Below are 27,147 nucleotides of genomic sequence, written 5' to 3'. Positions count from 1 at the left end.
TGGAAATATATCGCTGTTCCTTTGCAGTCACTGGGTCAAATTCCTGGAATTCCCTCCCTGACGGCATTGTGGGTTGCATCACAGCATTTGGACTGCAGCGGTTCAAGACTGCAGCTCACCACCTCAAGGACAACTAGGGATGGGCAATAAACGATGGCCAGCCAGCGATACCCATGTCCCACGAATGAGTAAAAAAAAATTAGTTGGTCATATCTCCCATGAGTTGGAAGGGATGCGTGACTTCTTCAGGAATGTTTTGATGACATCCCTGAAGCTGATGTCATGGACATGAGACAAAAGGGCCATTAGGGACTTAAGTGTGTTAATAGTGGCAAAGGAGGAGATAATAGGAAGTGTCTGAGAGTTGACACTCAGCCTCTGCAAAGTAAAGGTCAGTTCGCGAGATAATAACCTTGTCAGCAGGTTTGACAATGAAGTCAGGTTTGGACTTGAGAGAACGGAGTGCAGCAAATTCTGAAGGAGACAAATTGGAGTGCGTAAGAGGAGCAAACTGAGGCAGCCGAGGTCACACCGACAGTTCTAAATTAAAAGTTCAAGAGCAAGTAAGAGGTCAGAGGGTGGGGTCCAGGTAGAAGAAGATGACTAAAGACAGGTGAAAGGGTCCATTGAAACGAGGGGAGAACTCCTGTCCAAAGAAGTGAACACTGAGGCAAAGGCATCGGAAGTGTTCAGCATCATGCAAAGCCCATAATTCATTGAGGTGCTGGCATAAAGGGATGAAGTGGAGTCCTTTGTTGAATACAGAATGTTCAGCATCAGAGAGCGGAAGCTCAGAGGGTATGGTGAATATGCAATATTTCAGATTTCCAGCGCACACACTATTTTTGCTTTCATACAAATACATAATGCTAACAGTTCAAGGTAGTGCTCAAATCCTGAATTTAGACAAGTAGAATTAACTCTCCTAAGTTTGGCCAACACACAATACTAACATTCCAGAGTTCAGACAACAAAGGAACAAAGGAGTAGGCAATTTAGCCCATCAAGCCTGTTTTTATTACTCAATGTGATCATGGCTGATCTATGCCAGAACTCCACTTTGCTCTATATTCCTTATTATCTTTGGTTACCAAAATCAAACAATCATAGATTTAAAATGACCTGATTCAGAATAGAATTCCAAACTTTTATCAATCTTTGCATGTGGAAATATTTCCTAATTTCACACCTGAAGGATCTGGTTCTATTTTTTAGACTATGCTCCCCAGTCCTCTGCTCCTCAACTTGTAGAATTATTTTTTATTTACACCCTTCTATTACCATAGAATCCCTACAGTGCAAAAGGAGGCCATTCAACCCATTACTCAGGGCCATTCCCTCCCCATCCTATCGTTATAAACCCACACATTTACCATGGCTAATCCACCTAACCTGGACATCTTTGGACTATGGGAGGAAATCCACAGAGACATGGGGAGAACATGCAAATTCCACACACACCCAAGGCCAGAATCGAACCTGGGTCCCTGGCACTGTGAGGCAGCAGTGATAACCACCGTGCAACTGTGCCACCCTCCTATGTTAAAATGTCAATTAAATGACTCATTTCGGGAATGCAAGCCTAATTTGTGTAATTTCTCCTCATAATTTAAATTTTAAATTTAAAGTCTGAACTCCCACTGAAAAAACAATCATGATTTACAACATTTTTCTCGCTAAATTCAGCACTTAGGATTTTTTTGGGAGAATCGGGCCCAATGTGTCTTTTGACTAGGCATGCCATTGGCCTTAGTTCTTCCTTTGTTCTGGCTATGAGTATGGTGTTATCTGCAAAACTGAAATTCCATATGTTATGACCTCCTGTGATGCAGCCACATCTCTCTGGTAACTGTTTATGCACCCATCCTCATTATCTTCTTTCCCACAGCATTAAACAGCATGGGTGACAGAGGACACCCCTGCCTGACTCCCTTCTCAAACTGGAATTGGTTTGCATACCCATTTATGCAATCTATTAGTTTCTCTCTGAAAATTTATGCTTTCATTTACATTGTGTAAAATGTCACCTACCTTTGTGTCATCAGTAAATTTGGATATGTGGTTTTCTACCTCATCATCAAGATGCAGGGAGATCCTGTGATGGAGTGGTAGTGTCCCTACCTCTGGGGCAGAAGCTCCAAGTTCAAGTCTCACTTCAGGACTTGATGGCCATGGAAGATGCATTCATAATGTAGCCACAGCTATAAATTCTTCCAATATGCCTGATGGTAGACAGGAAGGGCGGGAGAGTTTCCTGGTCAGCCATACTGCGGAAGGCAACATCAAGCCAAGCATAATTATCGACCAATCCAATGGAAATCCATGGTTGCTAATGCCCTCTTAGGGCATGGCATCTGAAGGAGGAGGTGGAATTGTTTAGGCCCCAACACAGAACCTTGCAGAACACCACTTGTCACATCCTGCCAATTATCACTACTGTCTGACTCCTGTTACCTAGCCAGTTTCCTAATCAGGTCAATGACTCGTCTTCATTTCCAATTTCAAAATTAGTCAACAATTGCTTACAAGCGACTTTATCAAATGCCTTCTGGAAGTCAATGTAGATAACATCTATAGAATTTCCTGTTGACTACTTCAGTTAACTATTTTAAAAACTTTGACAGACGTGTCAAGCATGACATATCCTTTACAAATCCATAGAATGAGTTTGCTAACATTCCAGAGTTCAGATAAAGTGCTAATAGTTCTTAAATCAAATAACACAGTGCTTAAACTCCAGAGTTCAGACGGATGCTGTCAACAACCCTAAATTCAGACTATGCACAGCGCTAACAGTACTGAATTCAGTGCTAGTAGTCATGGGTTCAGGAAAGGATGTTACTAGTCTACAATTCTGGTAACACAGTGCAAACACCTCATGGTCAGACAACACAAATCATTCTTAGCACATGTTTTTGCATGTCATTTGCCATGAAAATGGCATTTGTAGCATGTGCACAAACTTCTGATGTATGCTTTAGGCAAAACTTAATTTGATGCCAGTACTGCCATTTTTGCTGATTAATGTTCCTTTCTTAACCTCACATAGTTGAACACATGTTCAGTAGCAGGAAGAAGCCACCACCACTATTTAAAGGGATCATCAACTATTTTCAGATTAACTGCTGACCGATTTGCATTGGCTTTTGCTACAATTGTAGAAGTGTTTTGTGGTTTTCAGAATTGTTTTAAGGTAGCTGAAGTCTATAAAGAGTGGTGTGGCATGTGCTGTCCCAACTCAAGAATTCTGCACAAAACACCTGCTCCCAAGCATGGGTGAAGTAGCTTGCATTCCTTTTGGACAGGTGAAATGGTCAGAGGTGATGCTGAGCAGGACAAGTTGCTGGAAGAAAGAGGAGGAAGACTGGAGCAGGGCTCGAGACAAGAAGTTAATGGAGCAAATTTCACATCTCAACCTCAGCACAGAACAGTGTGCCAGATATTTCCACATCACTAAGAATGTCTTCACTGAGATTTTTCCCTAGCTATGCCACAAGTTGAGCCTCACGATAGAGCGAGGATAATTTTGCTAATGGTGATGGTAACTATGGGCATGAATTTTAGATGTTTGACTGAAGCAAGCAATATTTTCCCAGTTTGCCATTCACCGTGGCTTTGTATTCCAAGAGAGCTGAATATATTAATTCATTCTTCCCAGAGAAAAGCAAGCTGTCACTGACTGCTGAGCATGCATGTGGACTCCAAGATATATTATAATTGAAAGGACTTCCATTACCTTAACGTCTTATAGAAGTATGACAAAAAGCAGCATAACATGCAGGTCATTGTCTGGTACCATGCCTTCATTCTGCAATGATTTATTGTACATTCTGCATTTGAACCATCATGACAAACCAAAGGGTCGCTCCTAAGTTACAAAAGCTATCTTTTGATGACATGGCTCATGACTCCAATACACAGAATACACACATGTGGGTAGCAGGCATATAATGAAAGCTATGCTGTCACATGAAACTTGATGAGAGGTCACATGACACCAGGTTATAGTCCAATAGGTTTATTTGAAATCACAAACCTTTGGAAAGCTGCTCCTTCGTCAGGTGGCCTTGGAGAATGGCCTCAATCTGCTGGCAGCCTAGAAGTTTACATTGAACTGCACTTGGCAGCAGCAGTCTGAGCTGACTGGTTGTAAGGCCTGGCAGAATGACAGTGCTGAGAGAATGAATATTGTCATCTGAGAGAGGACAGCAAGTTTGAGCATCACAGAGCCACTACAACTTCCCCAAGGCGGCACCTTAGCAATCCCTACCCTTTAAGAGGATAAATTGCTGGACTGTGATGATACCCAGCAAGCCTCTTTGAACTCTGGTATCTGCAATTGTAATGGCAACAAGTTGAACTTGCTTGAGAGCAGTCAGCTATTGGGCGGCTTCTGCTTGTCCTTCAATGGAAGCAGAGATATCAACGATCAGACACTACATCATAGTTAGGTCTGCACAAATGGAGTTCATCACAACTTCCAAGCTCTGTGTAAAATCCTTTGCCAGCCTCCTCCGTGCTCCTTGACACTAACCATAAGCTTTCTGCCAGGTCTGCAAGCACTGCAAGCATTTTGTTGTGTATACCCATTCGCCTTCTTCTGTGGGTTGCTAACACTGAAATCATCATCTGCAGCAGAATTTGTGGGTGACCTCACCCTCTGGCAAGCTGGCACCTATTTTATTCTTTCCCAATCCTGGCTGCAGATCACTCATGCCCAGTGACACAACATGTGCAAATTTGGCCTCCAAGTGATCCTCTGAAGTATGTGCAGTGTCAATATCTGAACTGGGTGGATGAATTGTGAGAGCGAGTTACAGTCTGTTTTCTGCATCACCACTGTCTTTTTAACTCTTGCTCTTCCACCACATCCCATCCACGACCCATCTTTGGGTATCTGAAAAGCGTAAAAGGGTGGGTTTCTGGTGAGAGGAGGTCGGAGAAAGCAAATTGTGTAGTTACCATCCGGGGGGAACTGGGATTTGAGGAGTTGGATTAGGTAGGGATATCATCATCTTCAATGGGTTGAGCCCCACTCGAGGCCACAGTCTCAGGCATAGCTGTTTGAATGATGACACCATCTCACCCATTGGGACAAGGACATGCAGATGTGCCTGTCTCCCACTGGTTAGCTCCTGCTGTCTCTGCTTATGTACTAGCTTGTCTTGCTTGAGAGGGGAAGGTGTGTCACTGAATGAGATGTAATGGGCAGAATTTTCCAATCCTGCCCACCACTGGAATCGTAGTGGGCAGGGGCGTAAAGTCCATTGACCTCGGGCAGGAATTTATGGCCTTGGGGCAAGTGGGGCTGGAAAATCCCGCCCAGTGCGTTTAGGTGATTTGGCTAGATAACTGGTTGTATATGTAAGCTATGAGATGTGGTGCGAGACTTGCAGCAGTGCTAAATGTGTGAAGGTGAGGCACAAGTTAGGTATCAACAATAGGTGTTGGGACATGGGCATTGCTGCATCCCTAGTTGCCCTTGAAAAGGTGGCTGGGAAATGGTGGAAGAGCAAAAGTTAAAAAGACAGTGGTGATGCAGAAATGCTGATACAACTGAGTGGCTTACTCGGCCATTTCAGAGGGCAGTTGAGAGTCAACCACATTGCTGTGGCTCTGGAGTCACATGTAGGCCAGACCAGGTAAGGACAGCAGATTTCCTTCCCTAAAGGACATTAGTGAACTAGATGGATTTTCCGACAATTGACAATGGTTTCATAGTCATCAGTAGATTCTTAATTCCAGATATTTAAAATTGAATTCAAATTCTACCACTGGCGGGATTCAAACCAGAATCCCCAGAACATTAACTGAGTTTCTGGATTAGTAGTCTAGCGATAATGCCATTCGGCCAACCCATTTCCTCGTGTTTGGTGTGTTATGTACTGAGCACTGTGTGGGACAGTTGGTGGGATATTGCAGCTGATGATTAATTCAACTGACTTCAACCACCCACGTGAGGTCATTGAACTTTTTGTAGCAATGTATCCAGGTCCTCAGTGCTAGACTCTTGGCATTGACTGCTATGGTTATCTGGTCCAATTAACTTTGCAAAGTTTGTCCGGAGGGCCACATCCCAGTGGCAAAGTGATACCTCAGCTTCTGTCCATCTCCTTCAGCAAGCTCTCTGAGCAACTTTCAAAAATCTTGGAATCTAATCTCTGCCATATTGTGCTATTACTGAGTGCCTCCATGGTAAAATCGCTGCTCTAGCCATAATGCACCTCCCGTTAAGAGATACAGGCTGGATTTAAATTGAGCTAGCCTCTTATGATTTTAGGTTCCACTGTTCAGACATGCAGTCATTTAACAGTTAGTACTGACTGCGCACTACAATCATTTAAATTAACAGGCAGCATGAAGTATGCATGCAACCTGCACTGGAAACAATAGGCACAGGATAATCCCACATCATGATTCCTGTGGCTGCATCCGGGCCCAGTTTGAAGACAATGAGTTCACCACAAATAAAATTTTCATCAGATTTACCAAACAATCAATGAAGTTGTCAGGATAGTAGTGCCCGTACAACCATGCCAAATTCAACATATCAAGAGAATTAAACTGAAACCTTGCTAATCTGTGCTAATTAACACACTTGATTGTTCAGTTACCTCTGAGCAGTATTCTGAGAACCATTCAATTTCCTTTTAATCAACAAATTAAAAATGATTTTGTTGACCAGATCAAGGAATATTGTTGAGAATTATTGACTAATTTTCTACTCTTAACAATCCATCTTCACTTTGTGCAAAGATGTGTTTGAATAAGAAATTGGTCATGTCAAAATCTATCAGTTTACAATCATTTCATGAGCTAACAACTAGCAAGAACTGCTTTTGACTATGGATCCCAATAAAGCAACAAATACCAGAATCCTGGCCTGGACCTCTTGCATGAAAATAACTAGGTTAGACCCTATACATCGGAAAAAGTAACATACCAAAGAGTTGCTGTCGGTTATTCCTATACTGCCATCAAAAGGCCCCCAGGTTGTACCACCAGGTATTTGTTGTCGGCTGCGAATTCTTCGCTCTCCATTTTTCTGAAATATTTCAAGCTCACCTGGAGTAAAAAAGAATGGATTAATACAGCAGGACTTTTGGTAACCAGCATTACAACTCCAGTCTCTCAACAGATTCTGCCTGACCTGCTGAATACTTCCAATATTTCATGTTTTTAACTCCAGTCTTGCTGAATATGCTGAATATTGGGGTGGGACAGTGGCGAGCCCTGCTGCCTCTCAGCACCAGGAACCCGGGTTCAATTCCCGACTTGGGTCACTGTCTGTGTGGAATCTGCACATTCTTCCTGTGTCTGCGTGGGTTTCCTCCAACAGTCTGAAAGGCGTGCTGGTTAGGTGCATTGACCATGCTAAATTCTCCCTCAGTGTACCCGAACAGGTGCCGGAGTGTGGTGACTAGGGGATTGTCACAGTAACTTCATTGCAGTGTTAATGTAAGCCTACTTGTGACACTAATAAATAAACTTTAAACTTTTTGCTTTCCATTGTCCAGTGTTAGATCAGGGGTATCCTGATCTCATGTGCAACTTCGATAGAAACCCTGGAAAAGTAATCAATGAGATCTTCTGGAATTTGTTTTTGATCTGCCCTGGGGGTCTGGGGAAGTTCACACATTTTTTTCCCCATGAATTGGCCTTGCCTTTTTTCTTACAGGATTACAAGTAAAAGGGAATACCAGGGGGAAATTTATCCTCTTTTCCCACTGAACCTTTTGAAATTTCTGTCCTTTTGTGACTCACCCTCCTGCATGGAAACATGCTTGCTTAGAACAAGCTCAGCTATTCTTATCTTTTAAAAATTTTTTTAACTTCGTTCTTTAAGTTACAAAGCCAACGCTCAGTGTGTACCAGGCCAAATCTATTTCCTTGCATGCTCCAAAAAATAATTTCAAATTCCAACTGAATCCAATTCAAGGTCTCCACAAGAGCGACAAACAAGATCCAAGCTGACAAGATAAGACATTGCACCCCATCTTGGGCTTGATCCGATGATTGATCTTAGTTAAAAGGCAAGACACTCAGCTATTCTTGTCTTCTTGTCTTTCCACATAACTGAAGTACTCCATTATTGGTACTGCTCTGATGAATCTTGTCTGCACACTCAGCAAGGTTCTGTTTAGATTGTGGTACCCAAAATTGAACTCAACACACCAGCTGATGCTTAAGCAGTGATTTATAAGGATTTAGCATAACTGCTTTGCTTCTGTACTTTATATACTTTTTAATGGAGATTTTGATTTTTAAAATGTATTAATTTATCCTGCCACCCTCAAATGTTGAAGTATAAATGTACAAGTTGAAATATCTCCCTTCCTGCACCCACTTCAAAATTGTACCCTTTAGTTTATATTGCCTTTTCTCATTCTTCTGCCAAAATGAAGCATGCTAATTTTCTGTCTGTTTAATTTAGGATGAAAATCTGAGCAGGCTCCTTTACTGACATGTGCTTTTTTTCTGCCAGATTTTCCTGTACTTACTGCATTACCGTATAGTATTATCATGGCTACATCACACAACTTCATTCCATAATACATCATTACTGTGGTGCTTTCCTAATAGTCACTGTTGTAGGATTCTGTTTAAAGTATTAGCACATGTAAAGTGGAATGAGTTTTGTCATTTTCATCCCACATCCCTTCAGCACAAACCTGTCTGAAATATGGCACAAACTATAATGGAGCAGTTCAACTGGGATAAACCAAATAATCAATTGTGTGGGGTAATGGAATTCAGAGGAAGGGATAGGCAAAGAGAAAGAGAGGCTCCATGGAGATTGGGATTGTGATATTACTCATTGGGTCAGTGTAATGAATGCTGTATCCTGCGTATTTGATGTGATATTATACACCTGACTTTGAAGTATTTGATATTGAAAATATGTGCCATTCCCATGCACGATCAACAGGTTGAGTGCCAGGAAAGCAGATGCCTTGGATGGATAAATGCACATCCCTTTCCTTCTAATCACCAGGGAAATGGATGCCTGCAATAGCAGTACCCAGCACAAAACTCTAAGTATCCGGCAGGTAACAATATATCCACATGCACTTCACACACCGATATGTCTGCGAGCATTCACAAATGCTTTCATACACATGCAACACACCCAAACTCAAATGCATGCACACATACTCAGCCAAGCAATCTCACACATGGACATACATGAAAACTGGATTTATATATATTCACAGCCTTGCAATTGTGCTTTATAATTTCAAGTTATAGTCTCCTGTGGTTTTTACAATATAAGGATTCTAAAATAGTAAGATTAAACTTTGCAACAATTAGTCAATGTAATTTTGGCAGCATACTGCTTCTATGCATCATTGCTTCTGTTGCATCAATTAAATGTAATGTTTTTTTCTGGGACCATAGAAAGTTAAGAGAAACATTTGAGTGGTTCAGACTGAGTTCTAAGGTCTTGGGCATTATGTGAAACCATGAAGTGCACAGCGACACAATAAATGAAAATATGAACAATGAGTAAAAGTGACCTAATTTTGTTGCACCATGTATGTTCAACTACTGGCACAAGGAGTACTTGAAACACAATGACACACAAACTTTGATAGCACCACTAAAAAGACAAACATCATTGTACATCCACTGTACTAAAAATTGTCAGCAACCTGTTCCTATGAGTCAAATCCAGTGTCATTAACTTAAAGATACAGCCCATTTTGATCATATCAAGCTATCACCATTCAATTTGAAATGGAAAATTCAATAAACATGCATCTAGGGGAAACTGTACTGAAGACTGGGGATTGTGATGCATGATTAACCTGAGCCTGTTCAATGTGTTGCAGGCAGCAAGTTAAATTGGTGCTCACCATCCAATCCTTGTCCCTTTCTCATTTCAGATATCCAAGAACTGGAACTTTGTTAGTCAGTGAAAGAAGAGAAATAAGATGGTTAAAATTAAGAAACACTGTCACTCAGTCTGACCCTTACAGCTCAAATGCTCCATACCAGGCAACATCCTGCTGAATCCCCTCTGTAACCCCTCCAGTGAAATCACATCCTTTCTATAGTGAGGTTACCAGAACTGTACACAGTACTCCAGATGTGGCCTAACCAACAATCTGTACAGCTCCAACATAGCCTCCTTGGTCTTTTACTCTTAAGCCACGACTGATAAAAGCAAATGTCCCATATGGCTTCTCAACTACCCTGTTCACCTTCTCTGCTGCCTCATAGATCTGTGAATAAGCACCCCAAGATCCCTCTGTTCCTCTGAGCTTCCGAGTGTCCTGCCATTCATTAAATTCTCCATGTCTTGTGGCTTCTTCTGAAGTGTATTACCTCACACTTATCAGGGTTAAATATCATCAGCCACTGCTGTGCCTATCTGACCTACCCATCTATATCTTCCTGTAGCCTACGACCTTCTTTTTCACTCTTAACCATCTACAAACTTATCATTCCCTCCACATTATCATCTATATCATTTATGCATATGACAAACAATAAGGAACCCAGCTCTGAACCTTGTGGTATGCCATTGGACACTGGCCCCCAGTCACTCAAGCAGCCTTCTACCATCACCCTTTGTGCCCTTTTACTAACCAAGTTTTGGATCCATCTCGCCAAGTTACCTTGAATTCCATGTGCTTCTCGATCAGTCTCTCATGTGGGACCTTGTCAAAGGCTTTCTTAAAATCCATATAAAGTGCATTTCCCACATCCACACACTTGTTCATCTTTTTGAAAAATTCTATCAAAGTTTTTAGGTAAGACCTCTCTCTGAAAAAGCCATGCTGCCTATTCCTAATCAACCATGCCTTTCCAAGTTCTCCATCAGAATTTTTCAAATAGTTTGCCTCCCACTGACGTGAAACTCACCAGTCTGTAATTCCCTTCTTCATCTCTACCACTTTTCTTGAAGAGCTGAACCACTTTAGCAATCCTCCAATCCTCTGGCACTTCCCTTATGCAGTAAGAAGTCTCACAACAACAGGTTAAAGTCCAACAGGTTTATTTGGTAGCAAAAGCCACTAGCTTTCGGAGTGCTGCTCCTTCGTCAGGTAAGTAGGAGTTCTCTTCACAAACAGGGCATATAAAGACACAAACTCAATTTACAAAATAATGGTTGGAATGCGAGTCTTTACAGATAATCAAGTCTTAAAGGTACAGACAATGTGAGTGGAGAGAGGGTTAAGCACAGGTTAAAGAGATGTGTATTGTCTCCAGCCGGGACAGTTACTGAGATTTTGCAAGCCCAGGCAAGTCATGGGGGTTACAGATAGTGTGACATGAACCCAAGATCCCGGTTGAGGCCGTCCTCATGTGTGCGGAACTTGGCTATCAGTCTCTGCTCAGCGACTCTGCGTTGTCGTGTGTCGTGAAGGCCGCCTTGGAGAACGCTTACCCGAAGATCAGAGGCCGAATGCCTGTGACCGCTGAAGTGTTCCCCAACAGGAAGAGAACACTCTTGCCTGGTGATTGTCGAGCAGTGTTCATTCATCCGTTGTCGTAGTGTCTGCATGGTCTCCCCAATGTACCATGCCTCGGGCCATCCTTTCCTGCAGCTTATCAGGTAACAACGTTGGCCAAGTTGCAAGAGTATGTACCATGTACCTGTGGATGGTGTTCTCACGTGAGATGATGGCATCCGTGTCGATGATCCAGCACGTCTTGCAGAGGATGGCCTTGGCGAGATGTAGGAGATGCTATGTATCTCGCCAAGACCATCCCCACACCCCCACTTCTTCCCTTCAAACAACCGCACAACCTCAAACAGACCATTGTCCGCAGCAAACTACCCAGCCTTCAGGAGAACAGTGACCACAACACCGCACAACCCTGCCACAGCAACCTCTGCAAGACGTGCGGATCATCGACACGGATGCCATCATCTCACGTGAGAACACCATCCACAGGTACACGGTACATACTCTTGAAACTCGGCCAACGTTGTTACCTGATAAGCTGCAGGAAAGGATGGCCCAAGGCATAGTACATTGGGGAGACCATGCAGATGCTACGACAATGGATGAATGAACACTGCTCGACAATCACCAGGCAAGACTGTTCTCTTCCTGTGGGGGAGCACTTCAGCGGTCATGGGCATTCGGCCTCTGATCTTCGGGTAAGCGTTCTCCAAGGCGGCCTTCACGACACACGACAACGCAGAGTCGCTGAGCAGAGACTGATAGCCAAGTTCCGCACACATGAGGACGGCCTCAACCGGGATCTTGGGTTCATGTCACACTATCTGTAACATCCATGACTTGCCTGGGCTTGCAAAATCTCAGTAACTGTCCCGGCTGGAGACAATGCACATCTCTTTAACCTGTGCTTAACCCTCTCTCCACTCACATTGTCTGTACCTTTAAGACTTGATTATCTGTAAAGACTCGCATTCCAACCATTATTTTGTAAATTGAGTTTGTGTCTTTATATGCCCTGTTTGTGAAGAGAACTCCCACTTACCTGACGAAGGAGCAGCGCTCCGAAAGCTAGTGGCTTTTGCTACCAAATAAACCTATTGGACTTTAACCTGGTGTTGTGAGACTTCTTACTGTGTTTACCCCAGTCCAATGCCGGCATCTCCACGTCATGACTTCCTTTATGACCAAAGAGGAGTTTAAAAAATCGCATCAGAGCCACTGTAATCTCCTGCCTTGCCTCCCACATCAATCTGGGATGCAATTAATCTGGACCTGGGAATTTGTCAATTTTTAAGCCCAACAAAGCCTCCAATACTTCCTCATTTCCTATATCAAACTGCTCAAGTTTCTCACAGTCCCTTTTCCTGAATTCTGTACCTATGTTCTCCTTTTCCTATGTGAAGGTTGATGAGAAGTATTCATTGAACACCCTTCCAATGTCCTGCAGCTTCACACATAGATTGCCCTCTTGGTTTCAAATGGGCCCTACTCTTTCCCTGGTTAACCTCTTCTCTTTAATGTATTTATAGAATATCTTAAGATTTTCCCTAATCTTATTCGTACGTCCTTTTCCATGCCCCCTTTTTGCTATTCTAATTGCTTTCTTAAGTTTTCTCTTGCACTTCCTGTATTCCTGTAGGGCCGCAGCTGAATTGCTCCCTTTGAACTTGCTAAAAGCCTTTCTCTTGAGATTGTAGTTGAGATCACTCATATTGCTCATTAATTTAATCATGAGCTAGGGCAGAAAATGCTATCTAGGTTCTAGCCTTCCGTCCTCTTCCTTTTTTTCACTTCTTATTACATTTACCACTCCTCTACTTCCATTTCCCACTCCCCTATTTCATTTCCCCTTTCTTCTCCACTCCCTTGTCCTCCTGCTCCTCAGTTCCTCACCTAATGGGTGGTGGCAAGGTTGTTTCCCCATGATGGTAAGATATTATCACTAACTGTGATATGAGCTCAGTTGAGTCAAAACAGCAGAAATATTGCTTGAGGACACCGATAGTGTGATGTGTTCTTTTTGATTGGAAGAATGAGGAGAAATAGTGCATGTTGCCATGCCCAGTATAGGCATGAAGATGTTACAAATTTAAAAATTGTTTTTTAAAAAGCAGACACAAAAAAACTGTTTATGATAGTTGCAGGATATCGTGTAACTTTGGCAGTATTCAGCTCCCAACAGTCCTAAACTCAAGCAAATACTTAATTAAAATATGGACCATCACAGCCACTTGTGTGAAATTCACGCATCCCTTCCCTTTGTTAAGGATGTACTGTGAACAAGAAGGACCATACCAGAGCAGCTGACTCATCCTTCTGCTTCAGCATAGGCAATAGAGACATTAGGTGGAATTTTGCCTTTAATTGACTAAGTGTCATCTCAGGCAAGAAAAGCGAAGGATAGCCCACCAGCAGCATTGCCGGGTTTCCCTATCATATTTTTAAACTCTTTACAAAAAAAAATGAATAGGCGGATGCCACAACATCATGTTGGCGGCACCCTAATTTTAAAAAGTAGATATGGATACATCCCCCACACCATAGAACTCTCTATCTTCGCCTCACCCCGACCATGGAACCGTCCCTGCCTCCCGCAGAATACCTGGGTGTCCCCTACGGAATGGCCCAGAATCCCCCCAAGGAACCCCATCCCCCTCCCCAAATATTCCCCGCCATGGTACCTGCTTCCCCTCCCCCAGCTTCACCCCCTGGCATTGCCTGGGTAGTGCCAATGTACCTGCTGGGGACTGTACTCAACTGTGCACTTCTGGCAGGTTCTGCTCGCCAGGTGGACATTGTGGCCGACCTATTGTGATTCACATCAGCCTTCCTCCTCGCCCTTGCTGAATGAACAATTTAACATTGGTGGGACTATCAGGCCTAATGTCTTGATAATGATACTTAAATTGATGCAAATGGGGATCCTGGGATTCCCATGACGTAATTGGCAGGGAGAGCGGGCTGGACAATCGAACAAGGAGATCCCATTGGCTTAAAAGCAATTTTGGAACTCGTGCTATTCTCGGCACCCTCCCTTGGCTGTGTGAAACTCTCAGGGTGTGAAAAGCTACAATAGAGGATGTTTACTGGCCTAACACACCTCCTCAAACTAACTTTAAGTTCATCTGAGAGCCAACGTCCTGGCAATTCAACTACAAGAAGCCTTACAGCTTACTGAGAATCCTTTGCTTTTACAAGTCCTCCATTACAGCTAAAGCATCAATTCATCCAAGAAACTATAGGGTTGTTACAAAGCTGACTGAAATAATTCCAGACTGTGATCATATACATTTTTTCTTCATCTGTATCTAGTCATTGTGCATATGATAATGCGTGCCAAGATTTTAAACCTCCAGGACAAGTGTGTGATGATAAGTAGTCTTTAGTTTTAAATTCACAAAAGCTTTCTGCTGGAATCATTTAAATTTTGAGAAATCACTCTGAGAATAAGAAAACACACTAACCACACACATAAAAACAGTTTGATCTTGGACAACAATAAAACACATAAATTCTGTCCATGACCATGCTAAAAGGTAATGTTTAAAAGGGGGTGCAAGAACAAAGAAACCTCATGATGTTCGCACACAAATCTCTTAAGGTGGTTGGACAGGCTTAAAAAGCAGTTAATAAAGCATATGTTATCCTGAGATTTATAATTTGCATAGAGTACAAGTGCCAGGAATATATGCTAAACCTACATAAAAACTAGATTGGCCCAGAAACAATATTGGATTCAATTTTAAGCATCACACTTTAGGAAGAATGTGAAGACTTTGGAGAAGGTACAACAGTGATTTACTAGAATGATTCCAGGAATGGCAGATCATAATTTTGTATAGACTGGAGAAGCTGGGATTGTTCTCCTTAGAACTGTGAAAGAGGAGATTATATAGGGGCCTTTAAAATCATAAAGGGTTAAAAAGAGTAAATAAAAATAAGCATTGAACAGGGATAAAAATAAGTTTCTCAAACTGGAATGATATGATGAAGGAGATCCATAATGTTTGTGCTGGAGCCTCACCTATCAGTAAAGAGAGAGAGAGAATTGAGAGAACAGTATTAAAATTTGCCTTTGAACCCAGAAAAGTGGTGGTAGATGCAGTTCAATATAGAAACAGCGAAGTTTGGAAGAAAGAATTCTGAAAATACATTTTAAATGGAGTTGACCTTGGTGTGCAGATAAACAGGTCAGTAAAGGTGGCATAGCAAATAGATAAGGGAATGAAAATGCAAATTAGATTTTTAGTTTTTTACCTAGAGGCATAGGATACAAAAGCAAGGAGTTAAGACTGAACCTTTGCTTATTATTAGTTAAAACATAGTTGTATTATTGGATTCAGTTGTGAGCAGCCCATTATATAAGGATATAAAGGAAGTGGGAAAAGTCTAGCCCAGATTCACTGATGTTAAAGTAGTGACATGTTACAATTATGAGGGTACGTGACAAGTTAGGACTATTTTCACCACTGCTAGTAAAGTTTAAGAATATCCTAATGATGAAGAGTTATAATGAGATAAATATCATAGAAGCCCTACAGTGCAGAAAGAGGCCATTTGGCCCATCGAGTCTGCACCAACCACAGTCCCAACCAGGCCCTACCCCCATATCCCTACATATTTACCTGCTAATCACTCTAACCTGCGCATCTCAGGATACTAAGGGGCAATTTTAGCATGACCAATCAACCTAACCTGCACATCTTTGGACTGTGGGAGGAAACCGGAGCACCCGGAGGAAACACACACAGGCACGAAGAGAATGTGCAAACTCCACACAGACAGTGACCAAAGCCAGGAATCGAACCCTGGAGCTGTGAAGCAGCAGTGCTAACCACTGTGCCACCGTGCTGCCCATTATAGTAATAGATTGTTTCCACTCATCAGCAGGATAGCAATCAAAGGGCATAAATTTAAGATTAACACAAAAAGAATCAACAGGGAAGTAGAAAATAATTCTTATCACAGAGTGGTTGAAATCTGAAATTCTCTGCCACAAGGTTATTACAATATGTAAACTTAGTTAAATGACTTCAAACATAAGGGGATTTAAACCCAACTGGTGAGAATGATTTTAAAAGGTACAATTTAAAAGATACAATTCCTTGAAAAATAGGAATTTTGGAAATCATGGGAATTGAGCAGGAGAATGGGATTAAACTACGTAACACAAGTAGAGAGAAATACTGGATGTGTCTTTTCGGCACTGTTGCATTCATTTTGGCAAGGAAGTAAAAATTAACCGCACAGATCGAATCATATCCTAGCATCAGCAGTATTCTTCAGACCTGGAAAGTTCAGAATTCAAAAGAAAAAAAAAGCATGTTTGATTTTACTTTTGCCAGATAATTCCTCAAGATAATTCCTCAAGAATATCAAGGAATCTAAGAATATATGTTTCATGTGATTCAAAATTTATACTACAGGTGCAAATCTAATATAACATAGGTTTAAATCCATGTTCAAATGCAAGAATTTATGATGTCTACACTAGAATTTGCTGACATTAAGAATTCTCACTTTATATAATTATTAAAATGGCTTTTATAAATTTTGGTATCTGTGAATGTATTTTCTCTACTTTCGAATCAAGATTAATTAACCACAGCTTACTTTGTTACAAAGCACTTGTAATATCCCTTTTAATTTGCTCCATAAAGCCTTTGGTGGTGACTCCTTATTGCATGCTGTAACAGTATACAGAGCAAACCTATCTCACACTGTAAAAGTTCTACCTTAGTTATGAATCTTGATCTGACTGCATATTCTGATTAATAAGGCCAACCAATGGCCACAATGACATTTTAAAATAGAACATCGAGTTCATAGCTTGTCAAAAACAGTCCCAACAAAAGAAAATATTACAGTCTGTTGGCAAAAGGTACAGCACTAAATTTGGAACTGACAACCACTACAGATCTTCATCACGTACAGTAATGCTCTCCATCAGTGTATCTCAGTTTCAAATGTGGTATTTATATCTTTGCCAACAGACAATATTTTCTTTTGCAATACCATTTTTAACTCTATCAGCTTCAATACTTGCCCATGAAGTTAAGTGCTAAAAGAAAAAAATGCAACTGCTTTGAACGTCTGCCTAGAAATTGGGGAAATATTCAGCATTTGTTCAAAAGCAGATGTACATTTATATAATGCCTTTCATGATCTCAGGATATCCTAAAACACTTTACAGCCAATTAGCTACTTTTGAAGCAATTAAGTGGTAATGCAACAGCAAATTTCTGCTCAGCAAGCTTCCTGAACAGTAACAAGACATTGACCATATAATGTAGGGTGATTCTCTGATCTCGCTGTGCCTGGCGCAGATTGCGCTGATCCCAGAGAATAGCGTGCGGGCCTAAAATTGGTTTCGTGCCTTGCGCCAAACAGTTTGTGATCCTCCCGGGTGCGAGGCCAATTAGCATATTTAAAGTAGCATTTAAATATGTATCGCCCACTCGATTCCCAGCACACGGGATTCTCTGGCCTTCGAGAACGGCATGAGAACGGTGAGAATCACGACCAGTTTCCATCAACGGAGACCTGGTACGATGCCCACCCTGGGGGTCTGGGAGGCCAATGAAACTCCCGGGTGGTGCCCATCAGGCAGTGCCCATCTGGCAGTGGTAACTAGACATCCTGGCAGTGCCAGTTGGGCACCATCAGTTATCCCCAATGGTGATCTCCAAACGGGAGACCATGCTAAAGGAGAAGGCATACTAGTAGCAGTTAATTGAAGGAAGTAGGTAGATAATGGGGCAATGGCTTTTCATGACAGCCATGTGGATTTTTAAAAACAAATATGTCAATGTTTGATTTGATTTACTATTGTCAGATCTATTGGTATACAGTGAGAAGTATTGTTTCTTGTGCACTATGCAGACTAAGCATACTGGCCATAGAGAAGGAAAGGAGAGAGTGCAGAATGTAGTATTACAGTCATTGCTATGATGTAGAGAAAGATCAACTTAATGCGAGGTAGGTCCATTCAAAAGTCTGATGGCAGCTGGGAAGAAGCTGGTTGGTATGTTAATGTTAATTGTGGGCGGGATTTTCCATGCAACCCTCCACAAAACTGGAGGTGGCCCACCAATGGCTGGTGGCAGGATTTTCTGATTCAGCCGTTCACAACGGTGTTTCCCATTGAATGCACCCCTCACCTCACGGAAAACTGCAGCGGGGTGTGCCACTGGCTGGACTGGAAGATCCCACCAGCGTGAACAGCTGGAAAATTCCGGCCATGGACTCTATACAAGCTCATATAAGTGAGGAAACTAAATTTAGATTAGAGTGCAAGAACATTGTGTTAAGCATTATTGCCGACAGAGTTACTACAGCCACTTGACATTTCTATCAACCGCTGCTTTAAGGCTGAACTTTGGAAGATTTAGGAAATTTGGATATCTTCAGGATTTATGAACATGGCGAGTCTCCTATACTGATGTGACCCAGTAGATTAAGGACGTCTGGGACAATGTGCCTGGAGAAGTGATTATGAATGGATTTATTGAACCTGGGATATCAGCAGACCAGAGAAACCCTGACACTCAATCAGAGGAAGACTACTGACATGGAGGATGAGGGGCACAGAACTTCCACTCAGACACAGAGAATGAAGAATTCAAAGACCTCATTGTTGTAGACTAATGTGTTGAAAATGTTCATAGTCAGTGATTCATGTGCTAATATATGGTTTCGCAATTATCTTGGAAGTCACGTCTATCACAAATTTATCATTGTTCATGAAACAGATTTGGATTTGCTAAATATGCGTTTTATGATTTTTATTTTTCATTGAAAAATGTACAAATAAAAGAAATATGAATTGAACCCATTATTCTGGTCTGGTCTTATACACTGCTTTGACTTATATATGAATGGAGTTTGGAAAAATCGTAAATCTAATAAATTTGATTTAAAACACTACATTGACTTATACACCAAAAAATACGGTACTTTAGCTATATTATTTTAGCCATAAAAAAATAGATGTGGTATGTTAACATTTCCTCTATGTGTTAAAAGCCATATCCATTTCATTTTACACACAAAATTTTCCAAATCAACAACAGTGAAAGAAAATTTCTGTTCCAAGATTTCGGCCATTAAGTTTGAATCATGTGTTTAAAAAAGAATCTAACTGAAGAAGAACTCGGACCTTATCCAAGCCACGAGTCAGCAATGCTTTTTTTTGGCCTGAATGATCGTACTAATTTAATTCGGATTAGCATGGATTTCTGGTCCGGATTTGCAGTAATCTCTTAATTCTAACCACTGACCCGAGCTTTCAAGACTCACAGAGAATACAAAATAACAGGTAGGGACTACCAGACCAAGTAGGAAGATTGCAAATACTATTGTTTGCTGTAAGTCTGTCAAGAACTCATTATTATTTAACTAGGTAGGTGCCACCCTGCTCTCCCTGACCAAATTCCATGCTGGAATATTGAAATGTATTTTTCTTATAAATACAATTAAGGTAAAGAAAATGAGATGAAGTATTTGAAATGAATGGATTATTAGGTGCTTCAAAGAAAAGGGGTAATCCTGTCCATATACTCTTCTGCCCATATTTAATTATATTTTTAAATTCGCTATCACTTACAGATTTAGACCAATTGAAATCGATTGTGATAAATTAGGATGCTTTTGTTCTTCATACGCAGTAATTCATTCATAAGAATCTCATATTGAACTTCAAACTCTATTTCACTCATTTTGATCTGATTTTGAGTGAGAGAATAATTTCTGAACCACAGTTTCATTTCAAATGGTAAGGATTTCATAATTGTTCGATGTGCGAGTTTTCTCCACAAATGGACTCCTATCTCGAGTATTTTTACAAAGATAATACTGATTACGCCAGACCAATAGAATTTGTGTATTCTCTGTGGCATTCATTTTTTATTTGTGAAAAAGTCTGGACTCTTAATGCGTACCAAACTGTTAAAATTAAACAGCTCTATTTTGTTTCACTTGGTCTGCAGTCTGTCACTGTTTTTCCTCAGACAAATCACTGTTTTCAGTGGCCTGACTTGGCAATGCTGCCCCCTGTGCTTTTCATTTTTTTCTTGTTTCTCAATTTAGTTCATCCTGGGCCATGTATCTGGGTGAGTTTTCACCCAGTTTTCTACTATTGATAAACTTGAGCTGGCTGTTGGAGTCTTTTATTATCCTTGATCATGTTCATTGATAGGGTCAAAATTGGAAATTTAACATTTGTGTATGAATCAAAGCTGTGAAAATCATAGAATCCCTACAGAGCAGAAGGAGGCCATTCAGCCCATCAAGTCTGCACCGATTACAATCCCACTCAGGCCCAATCCCCATAACCCCACCTATAACCCCTAGTTAATCCCCCTGACATTAAAGGGGGACTTTGAGAGGAAACCGGAGCACCTGGAGGAAACCCACGTGGACATGGGGAGAATGTGCAAACTCCACACAGTCACCCGAGGCCAGAATTGAACCCAGGTCCCTGGCAGTGCTAACCACTGTGCCCCACTGTTATAGGCCATGACACTGAGCTCTAAGGAGCAACTGATCTTTTTGTAAATTTCATTATAATTCTTGTTACTATGAATGCCTGCATTTGACATATTAAATAAAAAATCCCCTAAATCCAGAATTATCTATTGAAAAGGTAGTTTAAAAAGACAGATAGAAGGCCATTTAATTCAGCTTCCCAATGCACAATATTGCCAAAGTGAACATGTTGTCTGTTTCTCTTCTCTGTCACAACAGTATATTGATTCAAAAAAGTGATTGAGTTTGTTTAATCATAGTGAACATATACTGGACACAAAGGGCTTCTCTCATGACATGTTTGAAGACAAGAAGGGCATTTAACTCACCAGAATTAGATCAGGGGCAGGAAGGCACATGGTCAGACTTCCTGACCCACTGCCAATTGTGGCCCTTAAGTGGGCCCTTAAGATAGTGACTACATAAGGCCTCATCCCACTGCCATAAGTATTAACCCTGTGGTCGGTAGCTTTGTCAACAGGAAAAACTGTGCATCCTGCATATGGTCCCTCCAGGGACAGAGTTGGGGGCAGTGGATGTAGTCCCTCATTCACAGGTACTCAATGTCTGATTGAGGGATGAAACATCGGGAAGGGTGGGGCCTGCTGAGAGCCACTCTCACCCTTGCTGCTGACCCACCTACATATATTTTGATATGAAGGGGTCGAATGACAAAAAGGTCATCTAAGTCTTCAATAAAACAACGTGCTACTTTCATTGTACTAAACAGAAGACAAAATTGAGAATTTTTAACAATTAGTAGTCACCCTAATTCTTAGAAAACAATGGATGTCCAAATTTCCTAATATAAAAACAGCGAGAGAACTGTCAAGAACTCGGACAGCAGAGGGCTATAAAAAACATGAGAGAAGCTTTGAGATTTCAGAGAGCAGAAGGGTTCGCCAGTGCTACTGGAGGACAGTCAGAGCCGTATTCAGAAACTGTGTGATGTCACAGGAAAGTGGTCAGTTAATTGGTTGGTGAGTACTGCCACTTGGGGGCTAAATTTCAACAATTGACACATTAAAAATATTAATATTAATAATGAGCAAGAGAGTAGGATTTTGAGCTCCAGGATTTGGAACCTGAGCAGCACTGGTGTCACTATATTGCATCCTTAAGAGGGAGATTTATGTGGTTAGCACATTTACAGATGTGGTCAAACCGCAGCTAAAGAGTGTGCAGAAAGAAAATGGATGACCACCAGGCAGTCAAAAGGAACAGACAGGTAGTACAGGAGTCACCCAATTGCATCCCACTCTCCAACAAGTATTCAGTTCTGAATACTGATGAGAATGATGGTTCATCTAAGGAGTGCAGCCAGGGCCAAGTCAATGGCGCCACATGTGGCTCAGGTGCACTGGGGATTATATGAAAATCTGGCAGAGCGATAGTGATAGGTGATTTGATAGTTAATAGAATAGATAGGTGTTTCTAAGGCTGCAAATGTGAATCCAGGATGGTGTGTCACCCTGCCTAGTGCCAAGGTCAAGGATGTCACTGAGCACTCTGAAGGTTTGGACTCTCAGCCAACAGCTGTGGTTCACATCAGTACCAATAACATAGGCAGAAAGAGGGATGTGGCCCTAGTCAGGATGAGGAGCTAAGTAGAAAATTAGCAAGCAGAATCTCAAAAGTAGTAACACCGAGAGTATTCCTGCGACATGCAAGTGACTACAGAAATAGGATAAGATAGATCAATGTGTGGCTGGAAAGATGGCCTAAGAGGGAGGGTTTGAGCTCAACAACGGTCATAGGGAAAATGTTGGAAGCTATTCTTAAAGATGTTATGGCAGGGCACTTGAAAACTTCAAGGCAATCAGGCAGAGTCAATATGGTTTTGTGAAAGGGAAATCATGTTTAACTTATATGAGTTCTTTGAAGCTGTCACATGTGCGGTAGATAAAGGGGAAACCGATGGATGTACTGTACTTAGATTTTCAGATGGCATTTGATAAGGTACCACATCAAAGGTTATTGCAGAAAATAAAAGTGTCAGGTGTAGTGGGTAACATATTGGCATGGATAGAAGTTTGGCTAGCTAACAGGAAACAGAAGGTAGCCACAAATAGGTATTTTCTGGTTGGCAGGATGTAACGTGTGCCACAGGGATCAGTGTTGGTGTCTCAACTTTTTACAATTTATATAAATGACTTGGATGAATGGACAGTAGGTATGGTAGCTAAATTTGCTGATGATACAAAAAGAGTTTGGAAAGTAAGCAAATTAGGCGAATCAAGTCGATCGGTCAGTAGGTGAACATTTAAGGGCAGTGATCATTGTATCATGAAGCTTCGGCTGACTATAGAAAAGACAAAAAAAAGAGTCCAGAGTAAGAAAAAAAATAACTGGGGGAAAGCAAACTTCAATGGGGTAAGAAATTTGAGTCGAAGGTTTGCAGGCAAACTGGTAGCCAATCAATGGGCTACCTTTAAAGAAGAGATAATTCAGACATTCAGACATCGTCAAAGTATATTCCCTCAAAAGTCCAAAGATGTGCGGGTTAGGTTGATTGGCCAGGTTAAATAAATTGCCACTTAGAGTCCTGAGATGCGTAGGTTAGAAGGATTAGCAGGTAAAATATGTGGGGGTGGAGCCTGGGTGGGATTGTGGTCGGTGCAGACTCGATGGGCCGAATGGCCTCCTTCTGCACTATAGGGTTTCTATGATTCTATGATTCTATGAAAAGGGAAAGGTTGGATAAACAAATCTAGAACACCCTGGATGACAAAGGAGATAGAAATTAAGATAAAGAAAAAATGTGTTCATGACAGGTGTCAGTTAGAAAATACAATTGAAAACCAGTCTGAATGTAGAAAGTTCAGAGGAGAGTTGAACAATCAAGTAAGAGAAGCAAAGTATGAAAATACTTAGGGAGTATGAAAATAGATTGGCAGCTAACATAAAACGAATCCAAAAGTCATGCCATTCGGCATATAAGAGTAATGGTTAATGGGTGTTTTTGTTTCTGGTGGAAGGTTTGTAGTGGAGGTCCCCACCTTGTTTTTCTTGATATATGTGAACGACCTAGATCATAGAAATCATAGAAACCCTACAGTGCAGAAGGAGGCCAATCGGCCCATCGAGTCTGCACCGACCACAATCCCACCCAGGCCCTACCCCCACATATTTACCCGCTAATCCCTCTAACCTACGCATCTCAGGACTCTAAGGGGCAATTTTTTTTAACCTGGCCAATCAACCTAACCCGCACATCTTTGGACTGTGGGAGGAAACCGGAGCACCCGGAGGAAACCCACGCAGACACGAGGAGAATGTGCAAACTCCACACAGACAGTGACCCAAGCCGGGAATCGAACCCAGGTCCCTGGAGCTGTGAAGCAGCAGTGCTAACCACTTTGCTACCGTGCCGCTAGATGTTGTATACAGGGCACAATTTCAAAGTTTACAGATGGTACAAAATGTGGACGTTATGAAGTGTGATGAGCATAGTGCAGAATTTCAAAAGGACATAGACAGGTTGGTGGAAAGGGCAGGCAGATGAAGTAAAATACCGAGAAACGTGAAATGCTTGATTTTGATAGGAAGAACATGGAGAGACAATACAAAATAATGGGTACAACTCTAAAGGGGATGCAGCAGCAGAATGATATGAGCATATATGTGCATAAATCATTAAAGCTGACAGGAGAGAGCAGTTAATAAAGCAGACAGTATCCTGGGCTTTATTAATAGCAAGGAGGTTATGTTGAACTTGTTCAGCCTCAGCTAGAGTATTGTGTCCAGTTCTGGGTGCCACACTTCAGGAAGGATGTGATGGCATTGGAGAGGGTGCAGAAAAGATTCATGAGGATGGTTCCAGGGATGAGGAGCTTCAGTTATGAAGGCAGAATGGAGAAGGAGGGAACATTTCTAAGGTTTGATAGAGGTCTGGACAGAGTGGATAGGGAATTGTCCCCACTTGTGAAAAGATTATGAACAAAAGGGCACAGTTTAAAGTAATTAGTAAAATAATCAAATGTGATAAGAGGAAAACTTTCCACACAGTGAGTGGTTAGGGTCTGGAATGCACTGCCTGAGAGTGTGGTGGAGTCAGGTTCAATTGAAGAATTCAAAAGGGAATTAGACTGTTAGCTGAACTGGAAGAATATGTGGGGTACAGGGAGTAGGTGGGAGAATGACACGAGGTGAGTTGCTCATTCAGAGGGCCGGCACAGACACAATGGGCCAAATAGCCTCCTTCTGCACCATAATAATTCTGTAATTCTGAGAAATGATTAAAATAAGCATACCTTAAAATAAATGCACTAAGAAAAGTAAAACACTTGCTTCTTCACTGCAGTTAAGCTGCTGAGACTACAACAAGCCTGGAGAGATTTACAATGCATTACTAACAATAAGATATTGTCCATATAGGAAATAATTCAAAAAAACACAAATATATCACTTTTTCTTAAAGTGGCAATTTTATCCACACATGGATCAAAATACTCTTCAACTAACTCAATTTGATATCGTCCAATAAGATTAATAGACAAAGTTCAGTATCTTGCAAATGACTGCCTAACATGTTTACCTACGACACAGCTCTGTGAACCAAGGACCTGACACTTTTTGCAGTTAAAAAAATGAGGCAGTTTCACAAAGTATTGTTTAAGAAGTCCATTTTATTGCAAAGGCACTGGAGCACATCACCTTTATTTTCACTTCCAATTTTCTGACCTGCCATCAGCAAAAAGCAAACAAGAGTCTTAAAAAGTGGGCAGATGTGCCAATATTAGGCCTTCACTTCAGGGAATGAACTATGTTTCCTTAGGAAAATGTTCAAGATTAAATATTTTTGTGCCAATCTCAATGCTAAAAAGTCAGCCACTTATTTTGCAAAGATTTCTTGAAGTGGTTTTGATTATGCTGAAGGCCCAGCTATGTTTTGTTTGAAAATCCTGATTACTTTATCCAATTGAGGGAGCTGTAATTACTTCCTTCTAAGCAAGTTAGTATAGTCAAGCAGATAGTTCAGGCAGTGAATGTATAGCTGGGTGTGGGGCCAAGCTACACACACCAGAAAGGTCCGAAATCCAATCTATGGTCTGTGGAGGAGTTGGAAACAACCTGCCAGTGTTCCCACTCCTTATTACTCTCTCTTCTACCTCTCCGGGGTAGGTAGTACCCAGCACTGTGAAACAACCCAGACCAAAGGTAAGTCATGTGTGGCTGGGGCAGGGGCATTCATGGGGTGGGGTTCTCTCTGATCGAAAGCAGCCCCCCTTCCCTCGGAGGTGACAAGCTGGCTGCACAATGCATGGCAACATGCCCACCTGTAGCTGGATTAATACCAGCAGAAGCAGGATGAGGCCCTTAAGTTATCATTAATTGGTCACTGAGCGCCTGAAGAGTTCACTTTGGGCCTTCCCATCCAGAACTTAATTCTGATTGAAGCAGGAAGGTCACAGGGTTCTGGTATGCCACCATCCTACCTAATTACAAGCTCCTCCTGTTTCCAGGATTGCTACCAGAAAAATCAGAATATTTTTTTCTCTAACTCTTCTAGGTGCAGAGTTTATGCCAGGAGAACATTGCCTATGTGAGCATGTATTTGACTTGTAGCCCATTTAATTGTACATCTATTAACCTTATTACTGATTGCCAATTAGGTCATACCCAAACTTCCAATATGAGCCACTCATATATAAAGATCTGAAATCACGACTACGATTTACCATGTGCCATGTAGTGGCAGATATTTCACCATCATGGTAAGACAACAGTAATGAATTTTGATACATTTCTGTTATGTCTTGTGATTCCCAGCAGTGTGAAATAATCATACTTTCAACACATGCTGCAGCTTTCTTCAAGTGTATTTCACAGATCTCATGTACTGCAGACTGATACATTGTTGTTCAGTATCTGACTGTAGAGCAGTCCTGAGTGAGGTGGCATTCTGGATATACATGTATGTAGGCATGTAACAATATAGCTCATGACACGTTACAAATAATATAACAATATAATCCTGCTTATTAACCATAGCTTCAGCAGAGGAGCCCAGGAAACACCAGAAAAACGTAAGTAAACAGAATCATAGAATCCTATAGTGCAGAAGGAGGCCATTCAGCCCATTGAGTCTGCACCAACCACAATCCCACCCAGGCCCAATCCCCATGACCCCATGTATTTACCCTAGCTAGTCCCCCTGACACTAAGGGGAAATTTAGCATCGCCAATCCACCTAGCCTGCACA

General features: G+C 41.5%; 1 protein-coding gene across 1 annotated transcript in view; it reads right to left on the bottom strand.

The window, feature by feature from the left end:
* The window catches only part of zfpm2a (zinc finger protein, FOG family member 2a), a 978,760-nt gene that overhangs the window by 332,605 nt on the left and 619,008 nt on the right, over positions 1–27,147 (bottom strand). The window contains exon 4 of the mRNA XM_078217130.1: positions 6,944–7,065. Within this exon, the coding sequence (XP_078073256.1) occupies positions 6,944–7,065 (122 nt within the window). The remainder of the gene's footprint in view (positions 1–6,943; positions 7,066–27,147) is intronic.

This window comes from Mustelus asterias, chromosome 7 (assembly GCF_964213995.1).
Source record: "Mustelus asterias chromosome 7, sMusAst1.hap1.1, whole genome shotgun sequence".
In the NCBI taxonomy this organism is placed as follows: Eukaryota; Metazoa; Chordata; class Chondrichthyes; order Carcharhiniformes; family Triakidae; genus Mustelus; species Mustelus asterias.
The sequence above is the reverse complement of the archived record's forward strand: the minus strand, read 5'-3'. Positions and strand labels throughout refer to the sequence as shown.